The sequence below is a fragment of the Salvelinus namaycush genome, chromosome 4 (assembly GCF_016432855.1).
Source record: "Salvelinus namaycush isolate Seneca chromosome 4, SaNama_1.0, whole genome shotgun sequence".
NCBI lineage: Eukaryota > Metazoa > Chordata > Actinopteri > Salmoniformes > Salmonidae > Salvelinus > Salvelinus namaycush.
Window position 1 is genome coordinate 52,181,605 of NC_052310.1, and position 21,013 is coordinate 52,202,617.

At 43.3% G+C, this 21,013-nt stretch overlaps 1 protein-coding gene across 1 annotated transcript in view; it reads right to left on the minus strand.

Annotated features, from left to right (window-relative positions):
- Positions 1 to 21,013, minus strand: part of LOC120045650 (echinoderm microtubule-associated protein-like 6) — an 84,503-nt gene that overhangs the window by 31,640 nt on the left and 31,850 nt on the right. The window contains exons 7-13 of the mRNA XM_038990568.1: positions 11,478 to 11,679; positions 10,290 to 10,427; positions 6,002 to 6,258; positions 4,150 to 4,362; positions 3,799 to 3,969; positions 3,407 to 3,513; positions 1,481 to 1,599 (exon numbers count right to left, since the gene is read on the minus strand). Of these exons, the coding sequence (XP_038846496.1) occupies positions 1,481 to 1,599; positions 3,407 to 3,513; positions 3,799 to 3,969; positions 4,150 to 4,362; positions 6,002 to 6,258; positions 10,290 to 10,427; positions 11,478 to 11,679 (1,207 nt within the window). The remainder of the gene's footprint in view (positions 1 to 1,480; positions 1,600 to 3,406; positions 3,514 to 3,798; positions 3,970 to 4,149; positions 4,363 to 6,001; positions 6,259 to 10,289; positions 10,428 to 11,477; positions 11,680 to 21,013) is intronic.

The window sequence follows — 21,013 nt, forward strand, 5'->3', positions numbered from 1 at the left end:
AAATCATTGGCCACTCTAACAAATTTACTTTATTTATGCCACTTTAATAATGATGTTTACATATCTTGCACTACTCATCACAGATGTATATACTGTATTTTATATTTTATATTTATATGTACATATTCTTATTCCATCCCTTTACTTAGATTTGTGTGTATTAGGTATTTGTTGTGGAATTGTTCGATTACTTGTTAGATATTGCTGCACTGTCGGAACTAGAAGCACAAGCATTTCGCTACACTCGCAATAACATCTGCTAACCATGTGTATGTGACCAATAAAATTTGATTGGATTTGATTTGAAGCACACAGCCAAGACAATGTAGGAATGGCTGCGGGACAAGTCTTTGAATGTCCTTGAGTGGCCCAGCCAGAGCCCAGACCTGAACCCGATCGAAGATCTCTGAAGACCTGAAAATAGTTGTGCAGCAACGCTCCCCATCCAACCTGACAGAGCTTGAGAGGATCTGCAGAGAAGAATGGGAGAAAACTCCCCAAATAAAGGTGTGCCAAGCTTGTAGCGTCATACCTAAGAAGACTTGAGGCTATAATCGCTGCCAAAGGTGCTTCAACAAAGTACTGAGTAGAGGGTCTGAATACTTTTGTAAATGTGATATTTCAGTTTTTTTAATACATTTGCAAAAATGTCTAAAAACCTGTTTTTGCTTTGTCATTATGGGGTATTGTGTGTAGACGTATTCCATTTTAGAATAAGGCTGTAACGTTACAAAATGTGGAAAAAGTCAAGGGGTCTGAATACTTTCCGGAATGCACTGTATACTGAAACAAAAATGTCAATTCATTCCTTGACTGAGTGTCTGGGTGTTTCTGTAAAGCTGACAAGGGAAAATTACATATTAAGATAAGACGGCTATTGTTCTGAAACTGTGAAGGTATGATCCTTATCTAAAAGGTACTCCAAATAAAAGCACAGTTCATATGCTGTCTCTCCCCTACATGGCCTATATAAGAGAGTCTAATAAACCCTGCGTGGGGAATTTTAATCAAATGTGCGGCATTTATTTCATCGCTCAAACACTGAAAGACTTCTGCCTCCCCCACTGTGAGGTCTTTAAGTTTTACAAAAAGGAAAGGACACTGAGGGAGTATTAGAGCTGCTACAGGGAAGTATTTCATGTATCAGTAATGTTAACTGCTTCACACATCTTGAACATTTTTAGCAAAAATGATTTAAATACTACAGATTTGAAAAGGGATTTGCATATTCCAACAGCTGACACAGACAGGCCAATTTCAGAGAGAGAGAGAGATTGTTTCATCGCGATGGAAACACACGATTTCCTCTCAATTCAAGACATCTGTCCTTATCACGTCATTTCAAATGGTGGAGTGTCATCTCAACCAATTTGACATTGAAAAGATGACACCTAAAACACACGTGTGAGTATTTTTCTGATGAACACTCAGTAACACAGTCAAAATGAGACCCATAAGACCTGTCATAAGAACCCATTACCCGTGGACAAACTTTAGACGAAGAGCTTCATCTGGGCCTCTCTGGCGCTTCAGGGAGCCGACCTGCTGCTTCTTCTCTCTGCTCTGCTGCCTCAGCTGGGGAAGGTCCTCCTTATACACCTGAAACAACCACACACAGTCGTCCTTCTACACCTGTAACAACAACAGTCCCTCATATTGTACATCATGTCAACCTGCTATCAACCACTTTCCCCACAATCCCAAGCAGCTAAGGGTGACTAAATAACATGAATGGTGATCATGTTGACTTCATGCTCCTACAACACATTATATGTTTTACCGAACCATGATATGAAATACTACCAATGACAAACAATCAACAAATGCAAAGTGTTGCATGAGGACAAAAATTAAGTCTTAAGAGATGCAGGGACAATAATATTTTTACCCCACACTTGAAATTTTAAACAGGCAACTCATTGATCTGTCATGAAGCAATGTATCTCCAGAGCACACATGGCAGCGCTCCGTGTGGCACCAACCTGCATCGTCACGGCAACAAATGCAGATCCAGCTGCCAGTGGAGATAAGGTATGTGATGGATGCCATGGCAACCCAGGCGTTTTCCGACAAATAAAGTCTCAGTCAGCGCTGATCCCATACAAAGCCGCTGATAGGAGCACTCTGCTATTTGAATATATTATCTCCCCTTCCGTCCGCCTCGCTGCCTCTCTCTGCTAACATCAATCAATATCAGAATATCTCCACTCGGCACCTTCATTGACTTTCAGGATGCCTCAGGATCCTCGTATATGGCTGGAGCCATTCTGACTAACAACGGGCCATTCCAATTCAGATTACACTGACTAATGTGGGTTGTTCAAACAATTTATTCTCTCTCTGCCTCATCTACTGTAGGGTATTTAAACAGGGTACTGTTTAAGCCTTGAGTAGTGTGTTCTCTTGTCTCTCATGTTTTTTCCCGAACACCAGTTTAAATGGGGCATATTCTCCTCTCATCTCATTCAACTGTCATTCTCATATATAGATATAGTATCTTCATTCTCATATATAGATATAGTATCTTCATTCTCATATATAGATATAGTATCTTCATTCTCATATATAGATATAGTATCTTCATTCTCATATATAGATATAGTATCTTCATTCTCATATATAGATATAGTATCTTCATTCTCATATATAGATATAGTATCTTCATTCTCATATATAGATATAGTATCTTCATTCTCATATATAGATATAGTATCTTCATTCTCATATATAGATATAGTATCTTCATTCTCATATATAGATATAGTATCTTCATTCTCATATATAGATATAGTATCTTCATTCTCATATATAGATATAGTATCTTCATTCTCATATATAGATATAGTATCTTCATTCTCATATATAGATATAGTATCTTCATTCTCATATATAGATATAGTATCTTCATTCTCATATATAGATATAGTATCTTCATTCTCATATATAGATATAGTATCTTCATTCTCATATATAGATATAGTATCTTCATTCTCATATATAGATATAGTATCTTCATTTGATTACCCTGTTGTCGCAGATCATTTCCCTGTGCCGCAGGAAATTTAAATGAGCCTCGTGATTTACATAAATTCCCTAAAAACCCACAGTTCTCTTTTTCTCTCTAGATCTCACAACTAAACTATAGTCTATCAAAACAAATTTCTGATAAGAAATTATAACTTTTTAAATGATTTTATTATTTTATTACTGCGAACAAACTGGTCAAATTAAGATCCCACAACTGTACTGACACTCATTCTACATCATGTAAGACACTCTCACTGTTCCTCATATGGAACTTTCTCAATGTCCCTCATATCGTGTATCATCTTCAACCTGATTTTACCCACTTTCTGTCTGACCCATATAGGACTCCCTCCAGTGTCTGTAAGCTCCACACACCCACCTGTCGGTCGTAGTTGATCTGTGTCTCCTGCTCAATATCAGAGTCCAGCTCCGGGACATCAGACACGTCAGAGTCAGACTCCTCACTGTTCGAGTCTGCATGGCCATCTAGAGGGAACCGATACCAGGAGACAGTGGCAGCAAGCAAACGGATTTCACTGCTGCAACAATCACTCACATAGTCATTACATTGGCTTTTGACAAGAGCATGGCTATTGTGTACTGTAGTCACTCTAAGGTAGATTAATCATATGAAATAATATTTCATACACAAATCTACCCAAGAACAGTTCAGCACCAGCTCAACATGACAATATGGGGTCTCTCATTAGAACCATACAATACATTCTTAAATCAAACCTCCAGGTTCCTCAGGCTAAATACTGTACGTACCTTGTGGTATATTGGTCTCCAGTCCTCCGTTCATGACGCCCTCAGGCAGGAACTTCCACTGGAACACAGAGTGGTCAGCCCCGCCGGTGGTCAACACCCACTGCAGGTCGTGAGACCAGTGTACGTTGGTCACGTGGGCAGAGTGGCCAATGTACTTCTTGAATTTTGCCCCTGTTCACAACATCAGGGAAAGAAAAACTAGTCAAAATGAAATGAGAGAAGGGGAGTGTGTTCAACATAATTCCCTATCTCATCATTCTATATTTGCATGGGTACACATGTATTTTTTATTGTAATGACTCCAAAGTAAAAATGGCATGTTGCATATTCAGAACAAAGACATTTACTGACCTTTCTTTAGGCAGGGGAAGCGGAACAGTTTGACCAGACCAAAGTCGTCTCCAGTAACCAGCACAGCACTGCTGTAGTTGGCGTCCACAGAGTTGACGTCACTGATGTTGGTGTACTTGGGCCAGATCCCACTCACCTCTGGACCAATCACACTTGTCCACGAGCTCCAGTGGATCCCTTTTACCTCCTCCTTAGTGGTCAGGTGCTTCCCAACTTCAGGGGAGAAAAACAGGATGGAAGACAAACATTGGCAGGATGCATGTATCTTGTAAAACCAGCTTGTTGTGCGTAAATAATAGCACCTTTAAATAATGTTGACTATGTCACAACTCTACTAACCTAGCTGCTAAGGTTCTTAGCTAGAACTAAAAGGCAATAAGTTTACTCAACAAGTAGGCAAAGGTTACATAAACATGAGACTGAAGGTGTTAACAAACAAACACCCTGTTCCTGTGTTAATGAGGGGTTTAATTGGTGCAAGAAATAAACCAAATAGCAACGTAAACAAAGCCTAGAGCCGGGAGCCCTTTTCTGTCCGAAGCTTGCATCACTTGTGGAGCTCCTTTTTTAATTAGGGTCCTCAGCATGAATATTTGTGTATGTGTGTGTGTGTGTGTGTGTGTGTGTGTGTGTGTGTGTGTCAGTGCATGTGCATGCACGTGGTTTGTTAGTCTAACCCCCAGGGAAGAGGGAGCTATCTAGAATCCCTATGGGACAAGTGAAATTAGAAAATCTACCATGCTTCAACACTCGATTGACGTCATTCTATTATCGTAATTAATTGACTTTCTAAGAGAATATTCCCCTTGGCTTTTATAATTGCAAAATAATGCAATGTTAAAAAGACAGATAAGTGAAGCAGGAAACACAAATAAATAAACACATTGAGGTAATATGTTTGAGGTAAATGTAAGAAAGTACCAATTGATGTCAAATATTTTCCCTAATAAATAATAGGAAAATGTAGCAACCAAACAATGTTTTCCCCTCTCTCCTGTCTTCTCTGCAGCATCACCTGTTGCCCTCCTGACTGTCAGTCTAGACAGTCTGTCTGCTGACACTAAACACCCTGGAGCAACGCTGAGTCACTCACTCTGACAGGGCTTTTCACACAGCTCTCCAAAAACATAGTGTAGTTTGAGAGAGAGGTGTTTGTGCGTGCGTGTGTGTGTGTGTGTGTTTGTGCGTGTGTGTGCGTGTGCGTGTGCGTGTTTGTGCGTGCGTGCGTGCGTGCGTGCGTGCGTGCGTGCGTGCGTGCGTGTGCAGACAGTGGTTATGTAGTGACTGTGAGGTTTGTGTAGCTGTCTAGAGTTTTAGACAGTGCCACCTAGAAAGCAGCCTTGCCTGGGAAGAGCCTTGCCTTCAGACAGAACAGACAGAAGAGACAAATAAGAAGAAACCACATCGACGTTAAAGCCGGATGTGATGTGGTGATTGCTGCTGCTGGTGTGTGTGTAAGAAGGGCTTGTTTGGCGTGGCGCTAAGCTAGCTGTGATCCACCTTCGATTCATGGACCTAATTACTGTTTACTGTCAAGCTGATTGCTGTGTGATCTGTTTACGTGCCTTCTCCCAACAAGGAAACAAGAAACAGCTACATCAGATTCAATCACGGATAGTGTTCCCAGTAAGCTGAGATAATAGGAGTTATACCATGGTTATCATGGCCTAGTTCAGAGAGACACAGGGACAATTTTAAGTCATTATGAAGCGTTGCTTTTCTGCAAAGTGAGTCAATCTCAAAGTGACAGCAGAATCTGTCAAAAGCAAAGTCAAGCTGCCAAAGCACAACATTGTCACAACGTTGCCAAAACGTGGTGGCGGCTGGCGGCTGGTGGCGGTGATTCACTCACTTGGCATCCTGTAGAAGAGGCGTTCTCCCGCACCGTCGTTGCTCTGGAGGAACTTGCTGTCGATGGACCAGTCCAGGTGGGTGATGAAGCTGGAGGACTTGTTGCACTCGCCCACCTTCTTGTAGCGCTGTGCCACAGCATACACATCCACCAGGCCGTCATTGGAGCCCACGGCCAGGTAGCTGCCATCCGGAGAGAACTTCATCTCATGGATCACCTCCTTCCTGTCTTTAATGTGCACCACCTCCGTCATGTCCCTGGAAGGGAGAGAGGAGGGGGGAAGGAGGACGCGAAGGGGAGAGAGAGGGAGGAAGGATGAGAGGGAGGGAGGGAGGGAAGAGAGATGGAGGGGGGGAGAGAGAGAAAAGAAGAGTGAATCCCTTAGCTCTAGGCAGGAGGCTGGCTGGCTAGCTCATCTATCTAACCAACAGTGAGCAGCAGCAGATGGACTGGGCCCATTCATTGTCATAATGACTCTGAGGCCAGCTGAAACACTGAGAGGGAGCCTCGCCACTAAACTCATCTTCCTGCTGTCTCTCTCTGAGGAGTACGCATTACAATGAACCACCACAGTCTTATCACACCTGCTGCGCCCACCCAAAAGCAATTCCCAGACTTGATTAACTCATTTTTCATGGGTAATTTTAGATCGGGACATAATTATGTTTTTCTGTCTAAATTGCTCTCTGGTAATGTTAATGTTGGTACGATCACAAAAAGGGGAAGGAAGTATGTAATCACAGGACGTATAGACAGTGTGGCTTCGTATTCTTATAATGTGCTGTAATTGTGAATCATAGTGCCAGTGATGTTTGTCCCTTATCCTGACAAACTCCTAACGATTAGATATGGTGAACAGTAATCATAGGGAATAACCTATGGGGAATATCAATGCATACAGTGCAGTGTGTCTCAAACAGCTATATCCAACGATGAGGTAGATAAAAAGTAAAAGTAACACGTCAAACCCTTTTAAACGCACCAGCTCTCAGTCAAAATCATACAGCACAACACAGCCCCAGGCAACATAAATTCATCCAATCATAAAAAGCTGCTCCTAATGCTGTAAACCCGTTCTTTTCCGATAGACTAAATGCAAATCAGGAGCACTGTTCACTTCAAAGTGCAGCGTGAGGATTAGCCACTTCAAACCATATTGATTAACAGCACTGCGGACCAATTTACTATAACCTAATGGAAAGTGCCAGCATACCAACTGAATCTGCTGGGGAGTAAATTAAACTGGGGCCTTCAGTCAGGCTTTAAGTGATGAATTCAGCATCTCATTTGAAGGCTGTTAAAACCAGAGGTTTTGGCCCATGGCGCCACTGCAGGCTAGGTTGCATAACTTTATGGCCCTTCTTTACAAGATGTATCTGAAGAGTTTGATGCTGGAAATACTTTTGCCAGCTTTGCTATAATGCAAGTATTTATGAAAGCTAACTAACCAAAGTAAAAACGTTCCTTAATTTTCCTAAATTAAATTATCTTCCTAAATGGCCATTCGACCACTCTGTGAGCTTCCACTGGGGGAAAAAGCACTTAAGGTAAATTCACACGCTAGTGTTGCAATGTCATTTTTTGTCACAAAATCGGCGGCTCCTTGTAATACGCTCCGGGATTTAACAAGCTTTTGTATTACCTGAAAATTGAGATGCCCCGTATCATTCCTTCCGCAGCCGTGGGGGCAATGTAGTCGCTTGGTTCCTTGATCTGATCTATAGGCTATATAGGCTATTCATCAAAGTAGCCTATTTTGCATTGGTAACCAAATATAATCTCAGCGACTGTTCAAACAGTAAACCAAACAACACAAATCCACCCAAAAGGGTATTTTGTTTATAGGTAATAACAAGTGATTCCAGGCTATTGTGAAATGGTAGAAACTGCTGTAGCCAACTAGCTAGCCATGTGCTTTTTCTCCATGACCAAAACATGATGTTCTATTTTTAGCTGATATCATAATGAATACAACAGCAGCATATCAAACTGGGATACTGTTTTAGGTTACACCAGCAAGTATAAGAATATACACCACCGGTCAAAAGTTTTAGAACACCTACTCATTCAAGGGTTTTTCTTTATTTTTACTAGTTTCTACATTGTAGAATAATAGTGAAGACATCATACCTATGAAATAACACATATGGAATCATGTAGTAACCAAAAAAGTGTTAAACAAATCAAAATATATTTTATATTTCAGATTCTTCAAAGTAGCCACCTTAATGACATCTTTGCATGCTCTTGGCATTCTCTCAACCAGCTTCATGCGGTAGTCACCTGGAATGCATTTCAATTAACAGGTGTGCCTTCTTAAAATGTAATTTGTGGAATTTCTTTCCTTCTTAATGCGTTTGGGTCAATCAGTTGTGTTGTGACAAGGTAGGGGGGTATATAAAAGATAGCACTATTTCGTTAAAGACCAAGTCCATATTATGGCAAGAACAGCTCAAATAAGCAAAGAGAAACAATCATTACTTTAAGACTTGAAGGTCAGTCAACAAGGAAAATGTCAAGAACTTTGAAAGTTTCTTCAAGTGCAGTTGCAAAAACCATCAAGTGCTATGATGAAACTGGTTCTCATGAGGACCAGAGTATTGAAAGACCAAGAGTTACCTTCTGCTGCAGAGGATAAGTTCATTAAGAGTTACCAGCCTCAGAAATGGCAGCCTAAATAAATGCTTCACAGAGTTCAAGTAACAGACACATCTCAACATCAACTGTTCAGAGGAGACAGTGTGAATCAGGCCTTCATGGTCCAATTGCTGCAAAGAAACCACTATTAAAGGACACCAATAAGAAGAAGAGACTTGCTTGGGCCAAGAAACGCGAGCAATGGACATTAGACCGGTGGAAATTTGTCCTTTGGTCTGGAGTTCAAATGTGAGATTTTTGGTTCCAACCGCCGTGTCTTTGTGAGACGCGGTGAGGGTGAACGGAGGATCTCCACATGTGTATTTTCCACCATAAAGCATGGAGGAGGAGGTATTATGGTGTGGGGGTGCTTTGCTGGTGACATTGTCTGTCTGTCAATTCAAGGCACACTTAACCAGCATGGCTACCATAGCATTCTGCAGCGCTACGCCATCCCATCTGGTTTGGGCTTTAGTGGGACTATCATTTGTTTTTAAACAGGACAATGACCCAACACACCTCCAGGCTGTGTAAGGGCTATTTTACCAAGAAGGAGCGTGATAGAGTGCTGCATCAGATGACCTGGCCTCCACAATCCCCCAACCTCAACCAAATTGAGATGGTTTGGGATGAGTCGGAGCGCAGAGTGAAGGAAAAGCAGCCAACAAGTGCTCTGCATATGTGGGAACTCCCTTCAAGACTGTTGAAGAGAATGCAAAGTGTGTGCAAAGCTGTCATCAAGGCAAAGGGTGGCAACTTTGAAGAATCTGAAATATAACACTTTTTTGGTTACTACATGATTCCATATGTGTTATTTCATAGTTTTGAGGTCTTCACATTTATTCTACAATGTAGAAAATAGTAACAAAATTAAGAAAAACCCTTGAATGAGTAGGTGTTCTAAAACTTTTGACCAGTAGTGTATATATATATTTTATTATTATAACTCAGATTATTTCACATGCAGATGTGGGAAGCTAAAAAACTTAGCTAGCTTGCTATGTTTTTAGACAGGTTAAAGCCTGCTTGCCAGGCTGCCAGCTAGCTACTACTAGCAAGGGAAGATTACTTTTCCTTGCTATCACAAAATTTAAAAAAGTTAAATATGTAAATAATATGCTATCACCTATCACCTATCACCCCCTTGTGAATGGGAGTGGGACTGGTGAGGATATTATGTTACCAAAAGGTGTCTGCTGCTCCAAAAATCCCACTCCACCGACACGCGCACCCACGCACTAGATCAACGGAGTGAAGCTTGTAGTAACCTTTATGGTGGGTAATAGGAGATGCGTGAACTTGTAGCAGTAAAGGGGGGAGGTGATGGTCCTATACCCGATAGGAGAGTCTGTACTGAACACTGAGCTCTAAAGCAGATTGTGAAAGGAGTGCTTGTTGTACTAAAGATTAGTCTAGGGACTACAGGTGTGGTAAGTGGTGCCTGTATTTGGGAACTAAATGTGCAAGACAGTGCGTGCTGTACTGCACTTGCCTCTTGGGACTAAAGGAGGTAGTGATATGGAAGGTGGGAGTTTGTTGTACCTGACACTCGAACCTAAAAGTGTTTGTTTGTGGATGTTTTCTGTAACTGTGAGCTACAAACTGACTCTAGGGACTAAAGGTAGGTAGTGAAGGTACATTTTAGCAGTACCTGACTCGGAGCACGGTGAAGGAGCCGTCCTTCATGCCCAGAGCGAGCTGAGAGCCATCGTTGCTGAAGGCCACACTGCGGACTGCCTCCTCCATGTTACAGCGAGCTATCAGGGCATGGTCCGCCAGGCTCCACAACCTGAGAACACCACACATGCAGGCAGCCACGCATGCGCGTGCACACACACACACACACACACACACACACACACACACACACACACACACACACACACACACACACACACACACACACACACACACACACACACACACACACACACACACACACACACACACACACATGCACAAACACACAAAGGCACAAACACACACACACACGCACAAACACACACACACACACACAGTCATAACCAATCAGCACAGTTTCAGCTATGAACATGGCTTCTGTAGCCACACCCATTAGAAAGTATTAAGTGAAGAATATATCAGTAGCAGCTAAGTGACTAAGACAGATAGTTAGTTACTGCTGCAGGGTGAGGGCTTGAATTAAGGGTTACACTTTATTTTAACAGTCCGTAATAAACCATGTATAAAGCATTTACAAAAAGATTACATAACGGTTACGGTTGGGTTAGGTTATGTTAAGGGTTAGGGTTAGATAGCGCTCACTTTAGATTAGGGACTGCAAAAATACTTTACTTATGATTAATAGATGGTTTATAAATGTGGGCGTAATGATTAATGTATGGTTTATTAGGGACCGTTAAAATAAAGTGTTACCAGGCCCACAGAGAACTCTGTCTCTCCTGGTAGAAAGGGGTTGTGTGGCGTCATTATCAAGTATCTGTCCCCTGCACAGGCTGGCACTGTGACTTTTCTATAGCTAGCGCTGAACTCTGGGCTAGAACTGTCCCGGTTAGAAATGTGTAGAACAGTGTCTGACAAACTAAGGGCTGTCTGAAGGAGAGGAGAACCAGTGAACCAAGAAGGACGAGTAGTACTGCTGGTCAGGGTTCACTGAGTGTATGTAATTAAGATGAAAAGTCTGGATGAAGTGGTACATTAAAATAGAATGAACAGGGATGGTGGCCTGGGTAAACTGAGAAAGGATAAATTAGGGAAGAAAGCTCTGATGATAACTACTGGGTCTATAAAGATGTTAGTGTAAAGATGCTTCTGAGGGAGCTGATGTACGAGCTAAATTACTGCTGGAGTTAAGACTGACCGTACAGATCGGTCATCACTGCCGGTCACAGCAAGCGGTTTCTTGGGGTGGACGTCCAGAGCCCAGAGCTCTCCCTCACAGTGACCCTGCATGATGAGCAGAGGCTTGTCTCTGTCCCGAACCATCACCTCAAAGATCTCACTGTCCTGCGTCCCCGCCAGGATGCGGTCTGCCCTCCAACACACACTACGAATAGACAGCCCTTAGAGAGAAAGAGAGGGAAGAGGGAGGGGGAGGGATGGAGGGAGAGAAAAAAAGAAAGAGGGATAGAGAGAGACAGCGGATGAGAAAGACACCGCAAATAATGAATGCGCTGTCATGTAAAACAAAAGGGGATTGAATACAATCACACCCGTTCTTCAGCAGGTGATGAAGGGTAGCATCTAATCCATTTCATTGTGTATTACACTTCAATCCAGAGATAGAAACTATTACGTTCAGACAACTTTCAGGTGGCATGTTTTTCACAGAGTGATGTGTGACTAATACAGGTAGACTTTCATTTCAGGGGAGAGAAATGAAGTAGACAACTCTAGAGGGAGGAACAGATTGAGCTGCTACAGTGAAGGCATTTCAAGCAACAAGACATCAGCAAGACATCACCCAATGCCCCTCATTAATACTAAATTAATACATAAATAGTCTCTAACTCAGTCAGGAAAAGCACAGCTACAAATCCTCAGGCTCTTCCTAAAACAACACCTCACTAACATCACACGATATGAAAAATATATATAAAAATACATGGCAACCAGAAACCAGCTACAGCCAATATACAGATGTAGGATCTTAATTTTAGCCAGTTTGCTACAGCAGGAAAATAATCCTGTAGCAACAGGTAATGTGAATTATTATGTGAATTACAATTAATGTACATTTTTGTAGGGGTTGATAAATGTTTTGTTAGGGCAAATCAAGTCTGAAATTTCAAAATGGCAATTACAAATTTTAGAAGCCTTTTTAAAACTCAAATACACTACAAAAGTGATCAATTAAGATCCTACATCTGTATAGGCTAACGAAATACCTGGCAACCGAAACCAGTCTCATAATCTGTGTGTATGGACAGAATCCCTGGCAACCGGAGTAACATGAACTAGAGTTAATTGGCTGCACAATACACTTCAGCTTTGACACCCTGGGGGAAAAACCGTTTCTAAAAAGTAATTAATGTGGATTCTTATTTCAGATTTACTCTCACTAAAACTGATCCATAGTTAGGAATCAAACCTTCACTGGGACTCAAAACTTTCAAGAACAGAAGTAGGAAATCCCTTAACACGGAGGATACAAAAATCATTGGGAGCACTTTCTAATCTAGAGCCACAAGCTGTTACGAAGGTTTTTGGCATGTCTACTAATTTCTCAGATTTGGTCCTGCTGTACATACCTACACGTACACTACGGTCACAAGACGCAGGCCTTCTTATTGTCCCTAGAATATCTAAGCAATCAGCTGGAGGCAGGGCTTTCTCCTATAGAGCTACATTTTTATGGAATTATCTGCCTATCCGGTGGAGGAGATCTTCGTGGGATATACTCAGCCTTGTCTCATGGTACTAAGTTGGTGGTCTGTTGATATCCCTCTAGTGGTGTGGGTGCTGTGCTTTGGCAAAGTGGGTGGTGTTATATGCTGCCTGGTTTGCCCTGTCTGGGGGTATCGTCGGATGGGGCCACAGTCTCCCCCGACCCACCCCTGTCTCAAATTCTATGCTGCAATAGTCTATGTGCCGGGGGGCTAAGGTCAGTCTGTTACATCTGGTGTAATTCTCCTGTCTTATCAGGTGTCCTGTGTGAATTTAATTCTCTCTCTCTCCCTCCCCTCCCGGAGGACCTGAGCCCTAGGATCATGCCTCAGGACTACCTGGCTTGATGACTCCTGGCTGTCCCCAGGCCACCTGGTCGTGCTGCTGCTCCAGTTTCAACTGTTCTGACTGCGGCTAGGGAACCCTGACCTGTTCACCGGACATGCTTCCGTGTCCCGGACCTGCTGCTATTGACTCTCTCTCTCTTTACCGCATCTGCTGTCTTGACCTCTGAATGCTCGGCTATGAAAAGCCAACAGACATTTACTCCTGAGGTACTGACCCTGCTGGTCATCTATGAACGTTTGAACATCTTGAAGAACAATCTGGCTTTAAATGGCCATGTACTCTTATAATTTCTACCCGGCACAGCCAGAAGAGGACTGGCAACCCCTCAGAGCCTGGTTCCTCTCTAGGTTTCTTACTAAGTGTCTGCCTTTCTAGGGAGTTTTTCCTAGCCACCGTGCTTCTACATTTGCATTGCTTGCTGTTTGGAGTTTTAGGCTGGGTTTCTGTGTAGCACTGTAAAAAGGGCATTATTGTCACGTTCGTTGACGGAAGAATCAGACCAAGTACATCATTTTATTTGATGAACACTAAAAAAAAACAATAAACTACAACCGAACGTGAAGCTACATGCAGTGCAGAACGCAACTACACACAAACAAGATCCCACTAAAGGCTGCCTAAGTATGATCCCCAATCAGAGACAACGATAGACAGCTGCCTCTGATTGGGAACCATACCCGGCCAACAAAGAAATAGAAAAACTAGAATGCTCACCCTAATCACACCCCGACCTAACCAAATAGAGAAATAAAAAGGCTCTCTAAGGTCAGGGCGTGACAATTATAAAGACATTTGATTGACTTGTGTTTGGAAAAGATGGGTTGCCTGTTTTGCATGTTATTTTGACATTAATACGGGTCACATATCACTTTGCAAACAATGTAAATAAATAAATAATAGAGTTAATAAAGCTGCGTACAAACTTGGTCTTTTTTGCTTTCTTGAGTAAGGCAGCTCCAAAATGCAGGTGTTTCAGCCTAGCTCAGTGATTTCTGTGGTGGTGGGCAGCCAGCGGAAAATACGGAGCATAGCGGTTGGTAATGTTCTCTAGTTGCGCCGTGATTGGGTAATGTTCTCTAGCTGCGCCGTGATTGGCTCAGTGTTCTGTCACTCATGGGGACACTATGTCCCTGGCAAATCTAAGGGTAGAGCTCGAAAATTCAAGCCCCTTGAGTGCTACCATAGAGTTACATTAGAAGTGTCCATCCAAGAAGTCTCAAGGTCATTGGCCACAGATAAAATGATGTCAAATCATGTTATATCTACAGCAGCTTTGATTTGACTGTTTATATCAACATCATACTTTCACAAGTCATCATGAATCAAGTAGACAATCTACTGGCAAATGCTTTTTAATCCTTGTCATATGAAGAGAAATAATGAAGAGAAATCTATTGGTGCTCATTGGCCATTGGACATAAACACTACACAACAAGTTGGAAATCGCAAATTCAACAGTGAGTAATTTAGAAGGAATCAGTTGCTAACTGCAAGCATCACAAAGCAATCACTGGTCTGCTACTCAGTGGAGTAGGTATGTGGTCCCAAGTCTGAAAAAGCTTAAAAACATTAAACATTGGCCATGCTGTCAATCCAGCATGACTTCTGCCACGCTCAAAACAACTGGAAACTCAGAAATTAGAAATCTGACTTCAGTGAGTTCAAGACAACTGGGAACTCTGAAAATATGTTTTGAACGTCCATCCAACTCGGAATTGCAAGTCGGGAACTCTGGCCTCTTTCTAGAGCTCTGACCTGAAGATCACTGACTTAATCATGATTCAACCTTGTTTTTTCCCGAGTTCCCAGTTGTCTTGAAAGCACCATAAATCCAGAGAATGCCAGACTTTGATGACAAAGTTTGATGACAAAATTTGTCCATGAAGGACCGCCGCGCCACCTTCCTATTCAAGTGAGCACAGCACAACAAGGTGAGTCCAAAAATGTCTTGTATGCTGCTGCATAAATTATGTTATATGCCAGGGAGATATGTATACTCTAGCTAAGAAAGTAATACTACGTGTATGTTATGTAGTAAGATGTTAGTAGCCCATGTGCCTCACCCTAATAATTTGGTCCCTTTCCCCTCTTAATTTAGCCTGCTGTTCTGACTTGGTGGTGCACATGTAGCCTATAGCCTGTTTTAGAGAAATGTAATCATTGAATATTGTAATCATCATTGTCTGCTTATATGCCCCCTTTATTTATCCTACGGTTCTGAGTTGATGTACAGAGAGAATACTGTAAGAACGGCCATTGTTCTGAATTCTGTCGCTGTACATTTCAAAAGTGCTGAACAAATAGAGCGGCACGTTTTGCTCTTAATTGTAATCAGAGGGTTCATATAAATACTATGCATGCCAGTCTCTCTTCGCTAAGAGTTGAGGAGAGACTGACTGCATCACTTCTTTTTATAAGAAACATTAATGTGTAAAAAATCCCAAATTGTTTGCATAGTCAACTTACACACAGCTCTGACACACACACTTATCCCACCAGACATGCCACCAGGGGTCTTTTCACAGTCCCCAAATCCAGAACAAATTCAAGAAAGCGTACAGTATTATATGGAGCCCTAATTGCATGGAACTTCCTATCTCATATTGCTCAAATTAACAGCACACCGGGTTTAAAACCTGTTGAGGATAGAGGGCGCTATTTACACTTTGGGGGAAAATCGTGCCCAATTTAAACGGCCTCGTACTCTATTCTTGCTCGTACAATATGCATATTATTATTACTATTGGATAGAAAACACTCTCTAGTTTCTAAAACCGTTTGAATTTTGTCTGTGAGTAAAACAGAACTCATTTGGCAGCACACTTTCTGACCAGGAAGTGGAAAGTCTGAAAATGATGCTCTGTTCAAGGGCCTGCCTATAAATGGGCATGATACGTATGAGTATACATGCACGCCATACACCTTCCCCTAGATGTCAAGATGAAGTGAGAGAAGAAATGAAGTGTTTATCTTGGTCTGAGGTGGAATATATCCTCTTGGCACGACGAGTCATCCATTTCCTGTTTTCTGGAAAGCGCGAAGATGGACCTGGAATTGCCTTCTGAAAAGCCGTCGTTATAGGCGACTACTATCTCCGGCTTTGATTTTATTTGATACATGTCACAATATCATCGTAAAGTATGTTTTTTCAATATAGTTTTATTAGATTTTTGAAATTTATTCGGGACGTTAGGCGTGTTGCGTTGTGTGCCTTTGTTCAGAAAGAAGAGCTTCGTGCCACTTGGCCAGTGTGCTTGCTAATTCAAGAGGGAAAAACGATGTTCTAAATCCAAACAACGACTGTTCTGGACAAAGGACCCCTTGTCCAACATTCTGATGGAAGATCACCAAAAGTAGGACCCATTTTGTGATGCTATTTCATATATCTGTCGAACTGTATACTAGTAGTTTTGCGCCCAGGTTTTGGCCATTCTCTCGCTATAACATAAGCCTTATGTCGTAATGAAGATATTTTTAGAATTATAACACTGCGATTGCATTAAGAACTAGTGTATCTATCATTTCCTATACAACATGTATTTTTTTGTAATGTTTATGAATAGCTATTTGGTCAGAATAGGTGAGAGTCTAATAGAAATATCCGCACATTCTGGGAAAAAGAAGCTACGTTAGCATAATGGATAACCACTGATTTCAGCTCTAAATATGCACATTTTCGAACAAAACATAAGTGTATGTATAACCTGATGTCATAGGACTGTCATCTGAGGAAGGTTTATGAAGGTTAGTGAAAATAATATCTTTTGCTGGTTTATTCGCTAACGCTAACGTGCCTATTGCTATCGCTAACGTGCCTTGATGAATGAATGCGGAAGTGTGGTAGGCTATTGTAGTAAGCTAATATAATGCTATATTGTGTTTTCGCTGTAAAACACTTAAAAAATCTGAAATATTGGCTGGATTCACAAGATGCTTGTCTTTCATTTGCTGTACACGATGCATTTTTCAGAAATGTTTTATGATGAGTATTTAGGTATTCCACGTTGGTCTCTATAATTACTCTGGCTGCTTCGGTGCTATTTTTGACGGTAGCTGTGATGGTAGCTGCAATGTAAAACTGATTTATACCTCAAATATGCACATTTTTCGAACAAAACATAGATTTATTGTGTAACATGTTATAAGACTGTCATCTGATGAAGTTGTTTCTTGGTTAGTTTGGTTGGTTCTTGGTTAGTTAGGTTGGCTTTGTGCATGCTACCTGTGCTGTGAAAAATGTCTGTCCTTCTTTGTATTTGGTGGTGAGCTAACATAAATATACGTGCTGTTTTCGCTGTAAAACATTTTAAAAAATCGGACATGTTGACTGGATTCACAAGATGTGTATCTTTCATTTGCTGTATTGGACTTGTTAATGTGTGAAAGTTAAATATTTCTAAAAAATATTTTTTGAATTTCGCGCTCTGCCTTTTCAGTGGAATGTGGGAGGAGTTCCGCTAGCGGAACGCCTCGGCCAGACAGGTTAAAAAAAGAGATAAAGCAACACCTCACGGCACAACGCCTCTCCCCTATTTGACCTAGATAGTTTGTGTGTATGCATTGATATGTAGGCTACATGTGCCTTTTACATTTTCTTTAATGTAGTTCTGTCCTTGAGGTGTTCTTGTCTATTGATGTTCCTTATTATGTCATTCTGTATTATGTTTCATGTTTTGTGTTGACCCCAGGAAGAGTAGCTGCTGCTTTTGCAACAGCTAATGGGGATCCTAATTAAATACCAAATACCAAATTGTTGTATTGACTACGTCTGTCCTAGCACTCTCATTAATGTCTTAATCCAAATTACGTATTGCCTCTTATCCGCTCGTAGTTCCCTTCTGCCATTGTTTGTACATCTCAATTGTCAGTAGAAACCACATTTTGATTAAGCAAGTCAGCCATATCAGCAATGTTTTTTTAAAGGCTGTAAATGAGGCTGAATGAACTATTTCGCTACAAGACAAGGCTCCGCTGATAGCCAGGTGTAGCAGTGGTAAGGTGTTGAGACTGCTGTTGGGACAGCTTTATGTAGGCCCTAACAGTTTGTGGGCACCAATATACTGTTATTAATCAAATCAAAGTTTATTTGTCACGTGCACCGAATACAACAGGTGTAGACCTTACAGTGAAATGCTTACTTACAGGCTCTAACCAATAGTGAAAAAAAGGTATTAGGTGAACAATAGGTAGGTAAAGAAATAAAACAACAGTAAAAGACAGGCTATATACAGTAGCGAGGCTATAGAAGTAGCAAGGCTACATACAGACACCGGTTAGTCAGGCTGATTGAGGTAGTATGTACATGTAGATATGGTTAAAGTGACTATGCATACATGATGAACAGAGAGTAGTGTATTGTTTAGTGTTGTGTAGTGATGTGTAGTGGCTTTAAAAAAAATGTTTTTGCTCCACCAACATTTACATGTTAAAATTGCCACTGGTTACAATACTTTGACTGGCCAACAAACACCCAACAATGCCATTATCTAATCCCAGGGTGTACATGGTGTCTGTGGGGCTTTCAGATATTAGTATGCTCCACAGAGCTTTTCTCTGCTTTAACCACAGTGTAACGTTCGTTCTCCTCCTCGTCTGAGGAGGAACAAGGATCGGACCAATATGCAGCGAGGTATGATGACATAATGATTTATTTACAGAAAGACGAAGACGGAAAAACTCTTAAACAAACTACAAAACAATAAACGACGTTAACAGACCTGAACTTGTGAACATAAAACAATGAACGCACGAACAGGAAAGAACGGACGAAACGAAACAGTACCGTGTGGTGCAACAGACACAGACACAGCAACAATCACCCACAAACAAACGGTGTGAACAGCCTACCTTAATATGGTTCTCAATCAGAGGAAACATCAAACACCTGCCCCTGATTGAGAACCATATAAGGCTAATTAACAAATGAACCTAAACATAGAAACACATAACATAGACTGCCCACCCAGCTCACGTCCTGACCAACTAAACACAGCTAAACAAAGGAAAATAAGGTCAGGAACGTGACAGTACCCCCCCCCCCCCCCCCAAGATGCGGACTCCGGCCGCAAAACTGAACCTATAGGGGAGGTTCTGGGTGGGCATCTGTCCACGGTGGCGGCTCTGGCTCTGGACGTTGTCCCCACCCCACCATAGTCAATCCCCGCTTCCGTAGCCTCCGTAGCCACCCTCCAAATTAACCCACCTGGATTAAGGGACAGCACCGGACTAAGGGGCAGCTCCGGACTGAGGGGCAGCTCCGGACTGAGGGGCACCTCCGGACTGAGGGGCAGCTCCGGACTGTCTAATGGCTCTGGCTGGTCATGGTTTGCTGACGGCTCTGGCTGGTCATGGCTGGCTGACGGCTCTGGCTGCTCATGGCTGGCTGACGGCTCTGGCTGCTCATGGCTGGCTGACGGCTCTGGCTGCTCATGGCTGGCGGGCGGCTCTGGCTGCTCATGGCTGGCGGGCGGCTCTGGCTGCTCATGGCTGGCGGGCGGCTCTGGCTGCTCATGGCTGGCGGGCGGCTCTGGCTGCTCATGGCTGGCGGGCGGCTCTGGCTGCTCATGGCTGGCGGAAGGCTCAGGCTGCTCCTGTCTGGCGGAAGGCTCTGGCTGCTCCAGTCTGGCGGAAGGCTCTGGCTGCTCCTGTCTGGCGGAAGGCTCTAGCGGCTCCTATCTGGCGGAAGGCTCTAGCGGCTCCTGTCTGGCAGACGGCTCTAGCGGCTCCTGTCTGGCGGACGGCTCTAGCGGCTCCTGTCTGGCGGACGGCTCTAGCGGCTCCTGTCTGGCGGACGGCTCTAGCGGCTCCTGTCTGGCGGGCGGCTCTGAAGGCTCAGGACAGACGGGCAGCTTTGAAGGCTCAGGACAGACGGGCGGCTCTGAAGGCTCAGGACAGACGGGCGGCTTTGAAGGCTCAGGACAGACGGGCGGCTTTGAAGGCTCAGTACAGACGGGCAGCGCAGGCGGCGCTTGGCAGACGGACAGCTCAGACGGCGTTGGGCAGACGGGCAGTTCAGGCGCCGCTGGGCAGACGGCAGACTCTGGCCGGCTGAGGCGCACTGTAGGCCTGGTGCGTAGTGCCGGAATTGGAGGTACCGGGCTAAGGACACGCACCATAGGGCTAGTGCGTGGAGGAGGAACAGGGCTCTGGAGACGCACAGGAAGCCTGGTGCGTGGTGTTGGCACTGGTGGTACTGGGCTGGGGCGGGGAGGTGGCGCCGGATATACCGGACCGTGCAGGCGTACTGGCTCCCTTGAGCACCGAGCCTGCCCAACCTTAACTGGTTGTATGCTCCCCGTAGCCCGACCAGTGCGGGGAGGTGGAATAACCCGCACTGGGCTGTGTTGGCGAACCGGGGACACCATGCGTAAGGCTGGTGCCATGTATGCCGGCCCGAGGAGACGCACTGGAGACCAGACGCGTTGAGCCGGCTTCATGGCACCTGGCTCAATGCCCAATCTAGCCCTACCAGTGCGGGGAGGTGGAATAACCCGCACCGGGCTATGCACACGTACAGGAGACACCGTGCGCTTTACCGCATAACACGGTGTCTGCCCGTACTCTCGCTCTCCACGGTAAAATCGGGAAGTGGGCGCAGGTCTCCTACCTGACTTCGCCACACTACTCTTTAGACCCCCCCCCCAAGAAATCTTTGGGCTTGAC